General features: G+C 57.0%; 1 protein-coding gene across 1 annotated transcript; it reads right to left on the bottom strand.

Moving 5' to 3' along the window:
* On the bottom strand, positions 912 to 5,622 carry LOC108637095 (beta-lactoglobulin-2-like). The gene is made up of 6 exons (XM_018054741.1): positions 5,520 to 5,622; positions 4,836 to 5,025; positions 4,226 to 4,299; positions 1,927 to 2,044; positions 1,032 to 1,132; positions 912 to 922 (listed from the first exon to the last, which is right to left on the bottom strand). The coding sequence occupies exons 1-6, from the start codon at positions 5,620 to 5,622 to the stop codon at positions 912 to 914; spliced, it is 597 nt and encodes a 198-aa protein (XP_017910230.1).

Below are 16,931 nucleotides of genomic sequence, written 5' to 3'. Positions count from 1 at the left end.
CCTGCCCTGGAGCTCCGACACCCCCACCTCTGGGGAGGGCAGGAGGGGCCAAGAAATCTGCTTTGTTAAGAAACATAAATGAAAATGTATGATTTCCAGGGTGAACAGCCCTACCAGCAAATAAGGTTTCTGCAGCCCTGCGATAGTAGAGGTGGGTGAATAGTCAAGGAAAATTGCATCCGACAGCCCCCGGGACACCCTCTGAGCCGTCCCCGCCTCCCCGCCTCCCCACCACCGCCCGTAGTCCAGCAAAGACTCAGAAAGGAGAGCACAGGTTTACGCCTTTATTGCTGAAGGAGAAGCGGCCCAGAGCAGGAGGCCCCAGGAGGAGACTGGAGGGGCCTGGGTCCCAGGAGGGGTGACCGCGGTCCCGGTCCCTCCTTGTCCCCCTGATGGGGGAGGCAGGGGTGACGTCGTCTGTCCCCAGAGGAGCCAAGGCTCCTGGGCCCTGAAATGGACATGGGGCTCCCCTGTGATTCCCGGGGCACCTGCCAGACCCTTGCCAGCCTCTCCCTGGCTGGGGGTTCAGGATGGCTCCTCCTTGGGAAAAGACCCCCTTAGCCTCCCCCTTAGGTGCCCACTTCCAGGGCCTCCACCTTGGCCCTTAGCTCTGCTCGGAAGGAGCTGGAGGAGGTCAGCGTGTGAGTGAGGCCAGGACACAGGTCACAGGTCACCCCACAAGAGTGGACACACGGCCAGCCACTCTGCAGTTGGCCAGGAGGGACCTCAGCTTCTAGCTATTCCCATCGGGGGTCCCGGGCCTAAGGGGGGATCCCAGGCCCCACCAACAGCCCCTACCCCATGTGTGTGCCCAGGACATGGGGCAGGGTGGGCAGCTTACCCCAGAGGCGCCGGCAGGGGCTCACCTAGACGTGGCACTGCCCTGTGGGGGAGGGAGAGTCGTGGTGGGGTCAGGATGGGACTGGACGCCCCAGGACAGAGGGAGCTGGGGAGGGGGCCCCCATGGGGTGCTGCACCCCATCCCCTCCTCCTGGGAGGCCTGGGGAGGGAAGAGGGGCTGCCGAGCTCACCCGCCCCCCGGCGCAGGTCCAGGACCATCTGCACGTCCTCCGACAATGACGCCAGGGCCCTGGCGAATTTCTCCATGGCCTCGTCATCCACCTCCGGGGTCCTGGCTGTGGGCAGGGTGTCAGGCCCTGAGTCAGCCCCAGCCCCGAGAGCCCAGAGACCCCGAGGGCTGCACCCAGGTGCGAGCCCAGGAAGGAGGCACCAGTGTGCTGAGACTCGAGGAGCTTGGTCCTGCCCCGCCTCCCAGGGTGGTCTGCAAGCCTTGGGCTCCTGCCCGACCCTCTCAGCCCCATTCCTCTCCGCTTCCTCCCTGGGGCTGTGCAGGGGTGTCTGCACGGTCACGGGAGGAAAGACTCCCCCCTGCCCCACTAGCCTTGCCCCCCCCACCCCTAGTGGGTTGACTTAGGACCAGGAGCCACGATTGCCCGGTGCCCATGGCCCCCTTGGGAGCAAAGGCAGCATCACCCCTATATTTACTTCGGTCAGAAGGTCGCCCTTTAAAGCTACTTTCATATCTGAGTGTTCTGAAGTCATTAAAAATCTCCTCCTAGAAGACTGCTGGATTAATATTAGCCAGTTCTGCCCACTGGGCAGCGAGGCCCCTCCTCCTGGGGAGAGACCACTGAGCCTTCTGTCTCAGTCCGCTCGCCTGTCCCAGACTTTGTCCCAAGCACTCCGCCCCCTACGTGTCACCGACATCTGAGCACCAGTGTCTGGTGCCAAGGCTGGGACCTTGGCTCAAGTGTTCCCTGGGGGCCGGCGAGGTGGACCCCTCCCCTTCTTGCCATCAGGGGCCATGAAGGTTGGGGATCTTGAGTGCCCCCTATTCACAGCTCCACCAAGGGTCCCATCTCAGTGAGGCGCAGCTCCTCTGGACACGCTCTGCAGGGTCCCCACGTTTCCAGACACTGGCACATCAGGCTGCCCTCGTCAGTGTGCGTGGGGCCCTCCTTACAGAAGGTCATGTAGCTGCTGTAGTCTGTGTCCAGCACAGAAATCTTCCTTTCCCCGTGATCTGGAAAAGGGGCCAGACGGAGCCTGAAATCTCTTCTGATTCCCTCCACCACAACTGTCGGGGGGCCCAGAGCATCGCCTGGGAGCACCGTTTCCCACAGCAGCCACTGGGCAGGCAGTACTCTCTCCAGACACCGAGTGGACACCCTCTCTACCGGGTGCGGAAAGCCCACCGCTGTCTGCACTAGTCTGATGGACCCCCAGCCGGGACACTTCCAACAGCATCATCCGGCTGAGACCAGGCCCTCCTGCACCCGGGCCGAGACTGGAGACAGCTCTGACATGTTGACACTACGGCAAAGCCGCTCTGTGCCCACCGCCTGCTCGGGCAGACCCTGCTTCCCGTGTCCTGCACATGGTGTCCATTCAGTCAGTTATTCGTCCACACCCCCAGGCACTAAATCCCAGGTGGGCCCCGTCCCTGGGGGTAGGTGCCCAGGTCCATGAGCAATCAACAAATAATTCAGGGTGGAACTTGAGTCTGGGGTGATACATGGGCTGCAAAGAGTGGAGACAGAGGGAGAGTATTTCAAGAGGAAGGGTGGCGATGGCTCTGTCTTTCAGAGGTGAGGGGTCTGGGGGAGCGTGGGGAGACCCTGCATCCTTGGGGTCCTCATCCCGGCTTGGTTGGGAGCAGGACGATGACGAGTCCAGACACCTTCCCCGGCAGACCCGAGGTCCTGCAGGCGAGGAGCAGGGGGTCCCCACCACACCCACTGCCTTTCAGAAAGAGGATGGGGGGCCTTCCCTGGTGGCTCAGTAGCAAAGAATCCACCTGCCAATGCAGGAGACACGGGTTCGATCCCTGGTCCATGGAGATCCCACAGGCTGCAGAGCAACGAAGCCCAGCACTGTAACTATTAAGCTGCGCTCTAGAGCCAAAGAGCTACAACTACCGAGCCTCTGGGCTGCTGAAGAGCCTAAGCTATTCCATCTTGTAAAAGAACTCCGCTTTGTAAAGGTTCCGGGCAAGCAGACTTAGACTTTGGATATCGCCTAAACTTGCCCCACTGTGCGCGAGCCAATCAGCCCTTAGGTTAAACCTGACTTTAAGTTCAAGAATTTGTGATTTACCTTGGAAGTAATGATTTACCCTTGTGATTTACCTTGGAAGTAATGAGTTACATTTGTGATTTCCCTTGGAAGTAATGAGTTACATTTGTGATTTACCTTGGAAGTAATGATTTACCGTGGAAATAAGAAAACCAATCAGAACCCAACACCTAACCCTTCCACAGAAGGTAACCAATTAGACGTCTCCCAACCCGGAAACTCCCGTTTTTCGAATTTTTCGCGCGAGAATACCCTATATAAGCAATGTAACCCAGAGTTCGGGGCTCCTCTCCTTAGCTGCTGCGTCGGTAATGGTGGGAGCCCCAGCTGAGCTTGGTAATAAAAACTCTCTTGCTTTTGCATCGGATATCGGCTCCCTGGTGGTCACTGGGAGATTCCGCGACTTGGGCATAACACTGCAACGATGGAAGCCTTGTGCCCTAGAGCCCGTGCTCTGCAACGAGAGAAGCCTCTGCACCACAACTAGAGAAAAACCGGGCCACAAGGAAGACCTGGCACGTCCCAAAATAAATAAATACGTGAAATGAAATACATATGAAAAAGAGGACGTGACAAACAGCAGAGGCGAGAGGCCCTGCGGATCGGAGAGAGGGCAGCTGGGCCCTGGCAGGGGGGCTGGATCTGGGGGCCCAGGGGTGCGTCCCAGGGAGGCTGCCAGGGCTGGGGTTGGGGGGGTGAGGCCTGGAATGTTCCAGAAGCAGGTTCCAGATCGGAGAGGCAAACGCACAGTGTGCCTGCCCACCTGTCTGGTTTTTTTGGAGATTTTTAAGGAGGGCAGGCCAGTTAGTGAACAGGGAGGTGGCCACGTGTCTGCCTACCGAACCCGCAGTGCACAGGACGCCTGCCCCCTGGCTTCCACCTTTGCCAAGCGGGCGGTGCCAAAGGAGAAGGTGCCTCCTTTGCAGGAGGGCGTGGGGGCCTCAGGCCTTGTCACCCCAAGAATGACCTCAATGGGGGTCAGGAGGCAGGGCCTGGTGTGCAGCTCTAGGCCACAGACTCGAGCTGACTCCTGCTGCCAGGACGCTGAGCACCTCAGAGCGTCGGGCGGGGCTCTGTGTGGACCAGGGCTACCCCGAGGGCACGCGGGGCCCGGGCTGGGGGCACTCACAGTCGACTGTGAAGACAGTAGGGTCCTCGGTCTTCTGGGCCATGAGGGTCTTCTCCATACACTCGTGGTTTTCCCTGAAAAGCCAGGTGGTTGCGGGGGAAGGGGTCATTCATGAACCCCGTAGAGGGACAGGAGCTGGGCTCCAGGACGTGCCCACAGGGCAGGCGGGCGCTGGACTGGCCCTCCATGGACCCCAGCAGGCGACCCAGGAGATGGACAGCGGGGCAGGCAGAGCTGGCCGGAACCCAGCAGGCCAGCGGCTGGGGGCCAGGGGAACAGGGCAGCTCAACACTAACCCCGTCCGCGTGGGGCCTGGACACAGCGCTTCCAGGATGCTGGGCTCTTGAGGGCTCAGAATTCCTCAAGTCTCTGCCCCACCTCTCTGGGGCAGACAGGACTCCTGGCAGCAGCTGCCCAGGCCCTGATGCCCAGCATCCTGCACACAGGCCTCTCCCCACACCAACCCCAGGGCCACTCCGTGTGATGGCCTTTTTGCCCCATGGCCCTGGGCCAGGCTCCTAGGGGACGGGGACCTCTGAGCCTTGTTCCCCCCATCCCTTGGGCCCTGGTCTCACAAACACCACACCCCCCTGGGGATGGGGAGTTCCACGTTGAGTGGGGGGACACCCAGCGTTTCTGCAGCAGGATCTCCAGGTCGCCCTCGGGGGTGGGCTTCAGCTCCTCCACGTACACTCTCGGGGGGGTGGCTCTTGGGGGGCTGCTCTCGGGGGGCCACTCTCGGTGTCCAGGAGGAGCACGTTGCTGGCCGCCATGGCCACTGGGTGCCGCGTCCTCGCCACCTAGAGAGGGACCTTGAGCTGCACTCCGGGGGCGGGCAGGGGGCCCCAGCCCCACAGTGGGCCCTCTGTCCCACCCCAGCCAGGCCTGGCTGTCTCCTACAAGGCCAGCGTTCTCAGGAAGTGTGATACACGCGGGTTCCGGGTGCACCTGGGGACCATCTGCTGTGTGCGGACACGTGGGTGGGAGGGGGGAGGTTCTTGAATATTTGGAACAACCCCTGTCTCTGCCTGCCCCCCTGGCCCCTCATTGTCCTAAGTCAGGCCCCATTCAGGGTGTGGACTCTCTGAGGACGAGTCTACCCTGGAACGGAGGGGGAAATGGGAGAGTCTGGGGACCAGGTAGTTGGAGACAAGTCCCTCCAAAGTCTGCGGGACCAGGTGGCACCCCCAGGACCAGCCTCCTCTGGTCCCACATTAGATTTCTGTGGTCCAGGCTTTCCTGCCCCCTCTCAGCCCCGGACCCCAGCCCCTGGTGCCCACCCTTCACCCCAGACCCCATACCTTTCTAATGTCCAGGTCCTCCACCGTCTGGGGGATGTGGGCATCCTGGACGGGGCAGGCGAGGGCCAGGCCCAGGGTGAGCAGGAGGCACTTCATGGCTGCAGCCGGGGTCACACTTCTGAGCTCAGGAGAGACGGGAAGTCCGAAGCAGTGGGCTTGGGGGCTTATACAGGAGGAGAGCCAGCCGGCCAGCCCGGGCCGGGCCCCCCACCCCCGCCTTGCAGTGCCCCGAATCACCCATGACTCATCCTTGGGGCCTCAAGGGCACTATCTTCCAGGACAGTACAAGGCCCTCCCTCTGGACTGTGTCACTGCCTTCCATCTGAGGCCAAGCAGAAAGGCCCCCCGTGTCCTGGGCCTCGACGGCTCCTGACAGGCCCTAATCGGGAAGGGTCTGGGCTTTGGGTCCAGGCTGGCTGCCAGCATCGGAAACACTTCCTGGGTCAGGTTCTTGGACCTTGACGGGCAAATGAGAGACAGCACCGAGGACAGGGTGTCCTGGAGGGCGGGTCCGTGGGTCAGCCAGCGACCAGCGAGCCCGTGCCCGCCAGGACCCAGAGACATGGCCCAGCAGTGGCCATCTGCGCGCACAAAGGGCTCGCGTCCCCGCACTCCTCACGGGTCCCCTGCGTGAGCTGTCCCCGTGGGTGTGTGCCTGGTTCGCACAGCTGCCTGAGTGTGCAAGCCCGGCCCATGTGTGCTCCATGAGCGGGTGGCCCAAGTGACCCCCACACACACCGCCTTGCTCCCTGTCATCATCCGTAGGAAAGGCCAACATCCCAGTCGAGGTTCGAGTGGTCCAGGGACACATTCCAGGGGGCAGTGCCAGCTCCCGAGGTCAGAACACACAGGGCGCCCTGATGGCTCTGGCCCAACCCCCACACTGGAACCTTGCCCCCTTCCAGTGCCACCCTCTCAGGCTGGTTCTAAGTGACCCCAGTGTGGGCAGCCGCCTCCTCCACCCCCACCCCCCGCCCATCCAGGACCTAGGCCTTCTTCCACCTTCTGCAATGGTGGCACCTTGCAAGGTCTCGAGCCCCCGCTTTGAGCAGGGCCTGCTTCAGGAAGCGCTGGAGCGGGGGCCCACCGCCCCTAAATGAGAGCATGATCCAGAGATGAGAAGCAGAGACTGAGGCAGGCGAGGCTGCCGGAAGATTTATGCAGGGGGGCAGGCCTGGGGGTTGCGTGGGGGCAGGAGAAGTGACTGGAGGGGGCTGGCACCCCAGGGGATGCAGACAGGCTGGGCTCCCTAAGCACAGAGTGGGGCGTGGGGTGGACCAGCTGAAGTGAAAGGGAGGGGGTTGAGGATCCAGGAGTCCAAGTCCCCAGGTGGAGCTCGCTCCAGGCCCTGGGAGCCTGGTGGGCAGTGAGCACCTCGCTGAGGCTGAAAGCTGCCCTCGTGAACCCCTACACCTGGGCTCCTGGAGCTACGCGGGGAGGGGCCTTTGGGACCTCAGTCCAAACACAAGAGACGGGGGCGTGAGGGTGGAAGCAGACCAGGGGCCTCCGCCCTACAGGTGCCTCCAGGAGCCGAGAGGGACCAGGCCCAGATTCTCCGCCAGAGCCTCTGAAGGTCCTGCACGGCCCACACGTGGTCATCAGACTCCCAGCCCCCAGACTAAGAGGCGGAGTGTGCTGTCTGAGGCACTGGTCTAAGGCAGTCTGCTCCTGCGGCCCTGGGAGATTCCTGGTGGCAGGTTAAAACAACACACACATTCTTACAGTCTGGATGGATGAACAGATGAGTGGGTGGATTGACAGAGGGACTGACGGAGGGATGGATGGACAGACAGATGGACAGGTGGAGAAATGAGTGAATGGAGAATCGCTGGCTGGGTGGATGGATGGACAGAAGGACTGACCGATGGATAGATAGTTGGATGAATGGATGAGTGGATGTGCGAGTGGATGGATGGATGGATAGATGGATAGGCTGACGGAAGGATGGACGGACAGGCAGATGGACAGGTGGAGAGATGAGTGAATGGAGGATGGGTGGTTGCATGGCTGTGTAGATGGATGGGTTCGTGGATGGATGAGTCTGTAGATGGATGGATAGAGGGAGGGTGGGAGGGAGAGTGAGTGGGTGATTGGATGGGAGGTAGGTGGATGGATAGATGTAGGGACGTGTGGATGGCTTGCTTAACTCATATCGGATGGGCCGTTTGGCTTCTCTTCCTCATGATCCCTCTGACTTTCAAGGTGCTTTCAAGTCCAATGTCACTTTTGCCTCCCACACAGGCAGCAAGAATGAGACACACAGTACCAAAGACCTGGCCTAGACACACCGTTGTTAGTGACCAAGGTTGGCCTTGAGCCAGGTCTGCCAGAAGCTGGCTCAGGGACACGGCATCACTTCCTCCTACCAGGGACCCCCAAGGCCTGGCGCGGGGCCATCCTCCTGAGCCCAGGGTGGGCCCCAGGCCTGCCAGATTCTGCAGACCCCCAGGCCATTTCTCACAATGGGTCCTTGTGTCTCTCTGGCTCAATTTTTGGCTCCATCTGGAACTTGCCAAAACCCTGAGTGAAGGCAGAGTGGTAGCTGAGTCTCCTAGTCAACCGAGGGAGGTAGGAAAGAAAGAGCCCCAGCTCCCCGGGCTGCGGGCGGTGGTTACAGCTTTGAGGTGGTGCCAATATATATTCACACACAGTCAAAAAGTGGGACTCAGAGTCCTGAACATGCACCCTGTCGTCCCCCAGCATCCCTACCCCACCAGGTGGGCTCGATACAAATGACGAGCCCGGCAAAAGGACACTTTCTGCCCTTGCAACTCATGTTTTAGGGTGATCAATGTCGGAGCCTCCTCCTTCACGAGTCAGACTATTCTATTGTTCCTTTTACCATAAGAAGATGAAGATTGCAGTGCAACTCTTGAGTTAAAGAGAAAGTGGAAGAATATAAGAAAATCCAAAGGGCTTACTCCTTGGAAGAAAAGTTATGACCAACCTAGACAGCATATTCAAAAGCAGAGACATTACTTTGCCGACTAAGGTCCGTCTAGTCAAGGCTATGGTTTTTCCTGTGGTCATGTATGGATGTGAGCGTTGGACTGTGAAGAAAGCTGAGCGCCGAAGAATTGATGCTTTTGAACTGTGGTGTTGAAGAAGACTCTTGAGAGTCCCTTGGACTGCAAGGAGATTCAACCAATCCGTTCTGAAGGAGATCAGCCCTGGGATTTCTTTGGAAGGAATGATGCTAAAGCTGAAACTCCAGTACTTTGGCCACCTCATGCGAAGATTTGACTCATTGGATAAGACTCTGATGCTGGGAGGGATTGGGGGCAGGAGGAGAAGGGGACGACAGAGGATGAGATGGCTGGATGGCATCACGGACTCGATGGACGTGAGTCTGAGTGAACTCCGGGAGTTGGTGACGGACAAGGAGGCCTGGCGTGCTGCGACTCATGGGGTCGCAAACAGTCGGACACGACTGAGCGACTGAACTGAACTGAAAGGAGAGCACAGCCCATCAGAACCACAGGGACCCCTTTGAAGCAGTGCTCCCAGGAGAACTTGTCCTAAAAATAACCTTGATAGACAAGAAGCATGAAAAGGAATTAATTAGCCATACTGCTGAAAAATTAGGGGGTAAACACAAAGTAAGCACAAGAGAGGAAGGAAGGAGAGGCAAATACAAAAGCAGGACCTACTGAATTAGAAAAGCGGAGGCTGAGGCTTCCCGGGGTCCAGCGGCTAAGAACCCGCCTGCCAGTGCAGGGGACGCGGCTCCATCGCTGGCTGGGGAGGCCCACAGATCAAGGGGTAACTAAGCCCGGGGGCCACGACTACCGACCCCCACGAGCCGGGAGCGCACGCACCGCAACGAAGAGCAGCCCCCACACCCCACAACTAGAGGGAGCCGGGGTGCAGCAACAGAGACCCGTCCGAGCCAGAACTAAGCAAGCAAACCGGGCGGAAGCGCGCTCTATCTGACCGAGTGGCAATTCTTCATGACTATCCATGGAATGGATATGCCTTTAGGTAGCAATCTTAAAACGGAGAAAAACACATAGAACGATAAATGCTATTGTGAAAGTGACCACAAAAGGAGAAGAAACTGAAAAACCACTCGAAAGAAAAGGTTTGCTCAACTCCATGGGGAGAAATGAAAATGTCCACGAAGCAGGTAATTTTCTAGAAAAATGCAAATTACTCAACCTGGCAGTGAAAAACCTACGTTAATGGACTAATTTTCTAGAAAATCTAGAAAAAAAAAGTTATTAAAGAGTTATTCCCCCCCCAAAATAACACACCAGTTCTGGACAGTTTTATAGGGAAAATTTAGCACAACTTTAAGGAACAGTTAGTTAGAAATGCTAGAAAATTAGGGGAAATTTTCATCATTTTTATGAAGGTAAGACTTTCAAACCCTAACAAGAAATTTACAGATGTCTTTTTTTTAGTATATGAAAATACTAAAATATTGTCAAACAGAACAAAGCCACACTTTCAAAGGATGATACACAGAGATTCACTCTAGGATGGTAAGAAGTTTTCATATTTGTAAATCTAGTGATAAAAATCATCATAGCAATATGAGTAGATTATGAGAAAAATTATAAAATCATTTATATTGATACTATCAAGATGGATCATTTCAAAATTATTTTTAATGGTAAATTTTTACATTTATTTTAATTAGAGGATAATTACTTTACAATATTGTGATGGCTTTTGCCATACATCAGCAAGAATTAGCCACAGGTATACATGTGTCCCCCCCAAACTTAATGTGTGTATGCTCATTCACTCAGCTATGTCCACCTCTTTGTGGCCCCAAAGACTGTAGCCCGTCAGGATCCCCTTTCCATGGGATTCTCCAGGCAAGAATACTGGAGTGGGTTGCCGTTTCCTACTCCCAGGGATCTTCCCGACCCAGGGACTGAGCCCACATCTCTTGTGCCTCTTTGCTCTGGCAGGCAGCTTCTTTACCACTGGGCCACTTGGAAAGCCCTATAATAAATTTAATAGTTATTATGAAAACTCAAAATGAAAAATATTTACACTCCTGAGAACTCAACAAAAAAACATAGCAAAGGAAAGATATAATTGTGGATAAAGCATTCCAAAAAGATTTCAGTTCTCCCTAAGTCAAGCTGTAAGTGCAGTTACATCAAACTATCAACCATATTTCTTACCAGACCATTTGATTCTGAAGTATATTTGAAGATATGAGTAAGGATAACTAGTAACATTCTGATAAAAGAAGACTAATTAGGATGAACAGATGTTAAAGTTAGCTAATACAGTGTGACATGTGTGCATGCTAAGACGCCTCAGTCCTGTCCAGCTCTCTGCGACCCTATGGCTTGCTGCCTTCTGTTTTCTATTGTAGTCTCGCATTTTATTTTATGATTTTATTTTTGCTGCACAACGTGTGGGATCTTAGTTCCCCGACCAGTGAATAAATCCACATCCCCTGCATTGGAAACATGGAGTCTTAACCCTGGACCACCAGGGAAGTCCCTGAAAGTGAAAGTGTCAGTTGCTTGGTCACGTCCGACTCTTTGCGACCCCATGGACTGTAGCCTGCCAGGCTCCTCTGTCCATGGGATTCTCCAGGCAAGAATCCTGGAGTGGGTTGCCATTTCCTCCTCCAGGGGATCTTCCCGACCCAGGGATTGAACCCACGTCTCCTGCGTTGCAGGCGGATTCCCTGGAAATCGCCCCATGTCCCTTTAGAGAACTGAAGGAAAGAGCTTGTAACAGACCTCATCACACACACGGGAATCGTTGCTGCTGTTGACCTTCATTATTGGAGGCAGCTTCTGGGGCTGACAGCAGCCCGGGGACTAGCTGGGGGTTGGATGCTAGGGACAACTCTGAAGGAGCCGGACCTGTGGTCCCCCCGCCATCTCCTCCACCTGCCTTTTGTCTGTAGAAAACTCCAGCCAGGAACGTTTCATCAGGACAAAATAATACAAGTTCAGTCATTAAGCAAAGTCAAGGGCCTTTGGTTCCTCTTCAAGGGCTGGAGATGATATTCTGAGCCATATCCTGGGAGCTGTCTTGTAGATGCCGAGACCTCCACCAGGTGCAAGCAGTTAACTACTGATGACCAGACTGTAGCCGTGGCATAAGCTGCCCCAATTCCAAGGACTGGCCTCAAGGAAGTGGGAACCAGTTGACCCCGGAATTGAAGATTAATTATACTTAAGCAAGATGACGCTGGTCAGATCACCGCATGACCAATTTCAAGACGACTGTCAGAGCTGACTGCTATTTCTGCATGTAGCCCCCTCCTTCCGTCTATAAAAGCTCTAGCCCTCTGGTCTAGCCCTCTGGTCGTCAGTGGACCAGAGGGCTACTGGTGGAGTCAGCTTTTGGACACGAGTCTGCCCTCCCCTGCCCTGACCCCCACTCCCCTGGCTGCCAGCCTCCAAAGTAAAGCAAGTCTTGCTTTCCACCACTTGGCCTCTTTACTGGCTCTGAAGCGGTGAGCAGTCAGACCCCAGCTAGGCATTTAGGGTTTTGTGCAGATGCACAGACTGTCTTGATCATAAAAGCAGGAGGCGGGGTGGGCAGAACACAGACGTTGGGTCAGCTGCTGACCCAGGCAGAGCCCACCGTTGGATCTCAGTGAGCAAATGAGGCATGTGAAATGACCAGTTGTGTGTAAGTCACACAGAACTCTCCTCCGTGCTGTGCATACACTAAATGTTAGAGCTACAGCTTCCTTCACCGTGCTTTCCCATCAGGCTTGGATGGAGGCAGACCTTCTCCCAGGGCCGTAGGAGAGTATGAAGCCCTGCTTCTGCTCCCCCATCCCCTGAGCTGCCTGCTCCCTAAAGGGCCAGGGACTCCCAGAACGCCGCCTTCTGGAAGCTGGGTGGAGTGCTGGGGGTGCTGGGGTGGGGTGCTGGGGGGTGCTGGTGGGGTGCTGGGGTGGGTGCTGGGGTGAGGTGCTGGGGGTGCTGGGGAGTGCTGAGGGGTGCTGGGGTGGGGGTGCTGGGGGTGCTGGTGTGGGGTGCTGGGTGGGGGTACTGGTATGGGGATGCTGGGTGGGGTGCTGGTGGGGGGGGGCTGGGGGTGCTGGGGGCTACTGGGGTGGGGTGCTGGGGGTACTGGGGTGCTGGGTGGGGTGCTGGGTGGGGTGCTGGGGTGCTGGGGTGGGGTGCTGGGGTGGGGGTGCTGGGTGGGGTGCTGGGTGGGGTGCTGGGGGTGCTGGGGGCTACTGGGGTGGGGTGCTGGGGGTGCTGGGTGGGGTGCTGGGGGTGCTGGGGTGCTGGGAGCTGCTGGGGTGGGGTGCCGGGGGGTGCTGGGGTGGGGGTGCTGGGTGGGGTGCTGGGGTAGGACCTCTGTGTCTTGATGAGGGACTTGTCTCCTTTTCCTCTAGTTGCTCTCTCCTGTTTGGGGCACTTGTTGTTGCTGTTGTTGACGACCCCGTGACCACAGCACTCCCGGCTTCCCTGTCCTCCACCATCTCCCAGAGCTTGCTCAAACTCATGTCCATTGAGTCAATGACTCCATTCAACCATCTCCTCCTCTGTCACCCTCTTCTCATCCTGCACTCAATCTTTCCAGCATCAGGGTCTTTTCAAAAGAGTCGTCTCTTTGCATCAGGTTATATTTGCCTTGAAAATCATCCATCTGGGGCTTTAAGCACATTAGGTTACCGTCGAACAGCATAATCAGTCCCTTACGATTCTTTTAAATAACTTCCCCTCGATCTGTGGCCACTGATAGTTCCTGGAAATGTTTGACTTGTGTGTCTCCCAAGGGTTTCTGGCAGGTGAGCTAGACCCTCCACGCCTCAGCCCACCCCCACATCTGGGGCACAGGTGCCTGGCTTTGTTGAATTTCTCTTTTTTGTTGTTTGTTGTTTTCATCTCTGTTGAAGGTGACAGCCATGCTGCTGGGTGTACCCTGCAGGTGACTGGATCCTTCATCCCACAGCCACCAGGGGGCAGCACTACAGGCAGCAGCAAAGGCTCAGAGACCAAGTCCTGCAGCCCCCGCTGAAGGTGAGAGGCCAGGTGGGCAGGAGGCCAAGTGGGCAGGAGGCCAGGTGGGCAGGGCAGAGACAGATGCTACAGATGGCACGCGAGGAGCTGGGGCTGGACTCTGGGCTCTGAACAGCGGAGCAGCACGCTGAGCACTCGGGGTCGGGGCGGAAAGAGCTGAAGGAAGGCGGGAGAGGGGGTTTGCGTGTGGGAAGGAGGAGCTGAGAGGGTAGAGACCGAGGACGCAGGCCACGGGGAGGGACTGGACTCGGAAGAGGGTCGGGATGGCCCACAGTGAGTCTAAGTGTGAGAAACAAGACCGTTTGCAGGGGAAGGGCCACCAGCAATTTCTCTTGCATCCTTTTGTTTCTGTTTTAAGACAGTTGTCCACAAGCAGACAAGAGGCTCTGACCCTGGACATTTAGTCTCCACTTTTTTTATTTAAATAATTCACCATAAAGCCCCAGATGTTGCAAACGGTCGTGGAAAATTCAATAGAACAAGAGGATGCTGTGTGTGCTCTCTTGGGTGATGCCCTGGTCCCTGTATCACCAGCAAAGGGCCTGGGGGCAGAGAGACATGTGAGCAGGGGCAGGCCCGCTCTTTGTGTCAGAACAGACCCACGAGAACGGTCTTGGAGGAATTCACGCTGCCCCAGCTCCAGCGTGAGGCTGGAGGCAACCGCACATGAAAAGCTCGAGTTTGGGCCCGGGCGCCCCCATGTCCAGGCAGTGCCCCGCCCCCCGGACAAAGCGCTGCTGGCAGGTCAGAGTCAGGCGGCCCGGCCTCTCCCTGGTCTGAGCTCGGAGCAGCCCCTGGGGCTGGGCGCGGTCAGTCGATGCTGAGCGTTGCGGCTCTCGTCTTCCCTGCAGAGAGCTTCCTGCTGATGCCTGCTGTCCTCCCTGCCCGGCGGTGCCAGCCTAATGTGGTGACGCTTGAATTTGAGCTGCCTTCACTCACTATAATCCCTCATCCCATTCAGGGCTCCTGCTGGGAACCCGCCAGGCGCTGAGGACCCAGGCCTGTGGCTGCCCAGTGGCCTCCACACAGGCATCTCCCCACACCGACCCCCGGGCCGTCCCGTGAGGCCTGAAGCCCTGGGCAGGGCTCCAAGGGCACCGGGACCTGTGAGCTCCATCCCTGCTCCCTGGGGCCCTGGTCCCGCCCACAGTGGAGCTGGGTCCAGCCAGGAGCCCTGCCGTTGTAGGCCCGCAGCCTGGGGAGGGGGTGATTTGTTGGGGGTGGAAGAGGCTCCCATCGTTTCTGCAGGAGGATCTCCAGGATCTCCAGTCCCTTGGGATGGGCCTCAGCTCGCCTGCGCACACACCAGCAGGGGCAGGCGTGCTCTCAGCATCCAGGAGGGAGATGTTGCTGGCTGCCACGGCCTCGGAGTGCCACGCCCCTGCCGCCTGGCCTGGAGAGGGCAGAAAGGAGGTCCCCACTGCACAGCGGGCTCTCTGTCCCACCCCCGCCAGGCCAGGCCGGGTCTAACTGAAGAGGGGGACGGACATAGGATGACCCTCTGCTCTCTAGTGGACACTGAGCTGTGGAATTTCCCGCACCTGAAGTAATGCTTGTCTGTTAACCCAGGTGGATTTAAAGTCCACGTCATGAGCCTCACTTAGGACCGTCTGGGTCTTGGGGAACAAGCCGTGTGCACCCTGAAGAGGGTTTCCTCACATCGTGTCTTCCGCGGGTGTGCCTTCAGGCCTCTGAGGCCCAGCTCCCCTGCAGCTCGCCCCCCACCCCGGCCACCCTCAGCCTCAGGCCCTGCATGGTCTGGGTGAAGACGAAGATCTGGGTGCCACAGGTGAGGGCCAAGCCCCGGGCAAGCAGAGGTGCTTCATGGCTGCAGCCGGGGTGGCACTTCTGAGCTCTAGAGGGAGAGGAGGCTGAGCCAGCCGGCTTGGGGCCTTATACAGGAGGCGAGCCAGCCAGCCAGCCCGGGCCAGGCCCCCAGCCACACGGTTCCCCGAGTCCCCCCTGGCCCATCCTCGGGCCCTCAGGCGGCTTCCTCCACCAGGACAATAGGAGGCCTTCTTCCACCCCAGGCGGAGCAGGAAGGCCCCTTGTGTCCTGGGCCTGGACGGCTCCTGGTAGGCCCCAGATTGGGGTAGGGGGTTCTGGCTGTGGGTTCAGTGCCAGGAGCAGCACCAGGACACTTCCGGGGTCAGCCTCTTGGACACGGCAGCCTGGCCTGGGTTCTCTCCCCCAAGCCCGTCACCTCTGTGCCCCAGAGTTCTGTGCGTTTGGCAGCAGGAAAGCCTGGGGTCAGTGTGTTGTGGCCACGCGGTCTTGACATCTTCGCCCCCAAAAATAATCTCTTAAGTCCACCTTTCCTGTTGTGCTCCCCATAGCATTTCCCTCGTTCTAGACCCACAAATAAGTGTTTATGGGCAAGATGACTGAAACACCCCTCCCCTCCCCATCGCACATTCAGCTGCCGGAGGGAAGTCTCCAATGCAAATGCGACCCAATTCTTCTTTTCTCTGAAACAAACGTGAGTCCCTCTTGGCATTCCCCACTGTTTAGGGAGTGGTTCTCACCCTTTAGGGCTCCTTGGAATCACCTGGAGAATCCCTCAAGGATGGTGTTCCCCCGGGGTCCACCGAGATCCACAGGACAGGGACTGGCCTGCCACACTCAAGTGCAAGGCAAGAATGCGGACTGGAGAGAGGTTATGAAGAACCGTCACGCAGCCCCATGTTAACTTCACAGCTACGTCACTTAGTATCTCTGCGATCCTCAGACTATATATATACATATTTCCTTTTTGCTTAAACTTTTTTAAGCTTTATTATTTTTTGGCCATGTGGCATGTGGGATCTAGTTCTCTGACCAGGGACTGAACCCGTGTCCCCTGCACTGGAAGATAGAGTCTTAACCACTGGGCCGGCAGGGAAGTCCTCAAGATTACGTATATATATATATATTTGTGCTTCTTGATTTTCTCTTGTATATAACAGTTGGGGATGATCAGTTCAGTTCAGTTGCTCAGTCATGTCCGACTCTTTGCGACCCCATGGACTGCAGCACGCCAGGCCTCCCTGTCCATCACCAACTCCCAGAGTTGACCCAAATTCATGTTGACTGAGTGGGTGATGCCATCCAACCATCTCATCTTCTGTCGTCCCTTTCTCCTCCTGCCCTCAATCTTTCCCAACATCAGGATCTTTTCTAATGAGTCAGTTCTTCGCATCAGGTGGTCAAAGTATTGGAGTTCCAGCTTCAACATCAGTCCTTCCAATGAACACCCAGGACGGATCTCCTTTAGGATGGACTGGTTGGATCTCCTTGCAGTCCAAGGGACTCTCAAGAGTATTCTCCAACACCACAGTTCAGAAGCATCAATTCTTCAGCACTCAGCTTTCTTTATAGTCCGACTCTCACATCCAGTAAGACAGTAGGCGCTGAGAGAGGCCATCAGAGGGCAGACAGACTGAAACCACACTCACAGAAAAC

Source organism: Capra hircus, chromosome 11 (genome assembly GCF_001704415.2).
Source record: "Capra hircus breed San Clemente chromosome 11, ASM170441v1, whole genome shotgun sequence".
NCBI lineage: Eukaryota > Metazoa > Chordata > Mammalia > Artiodactyla > Bovidae > Capra > Capra hircus.
The sequence above is the reverse complement of the archived record's forward strand: the minus strand, read 5'-3'. Positions and strand labels throughout refer to the sequence as shown.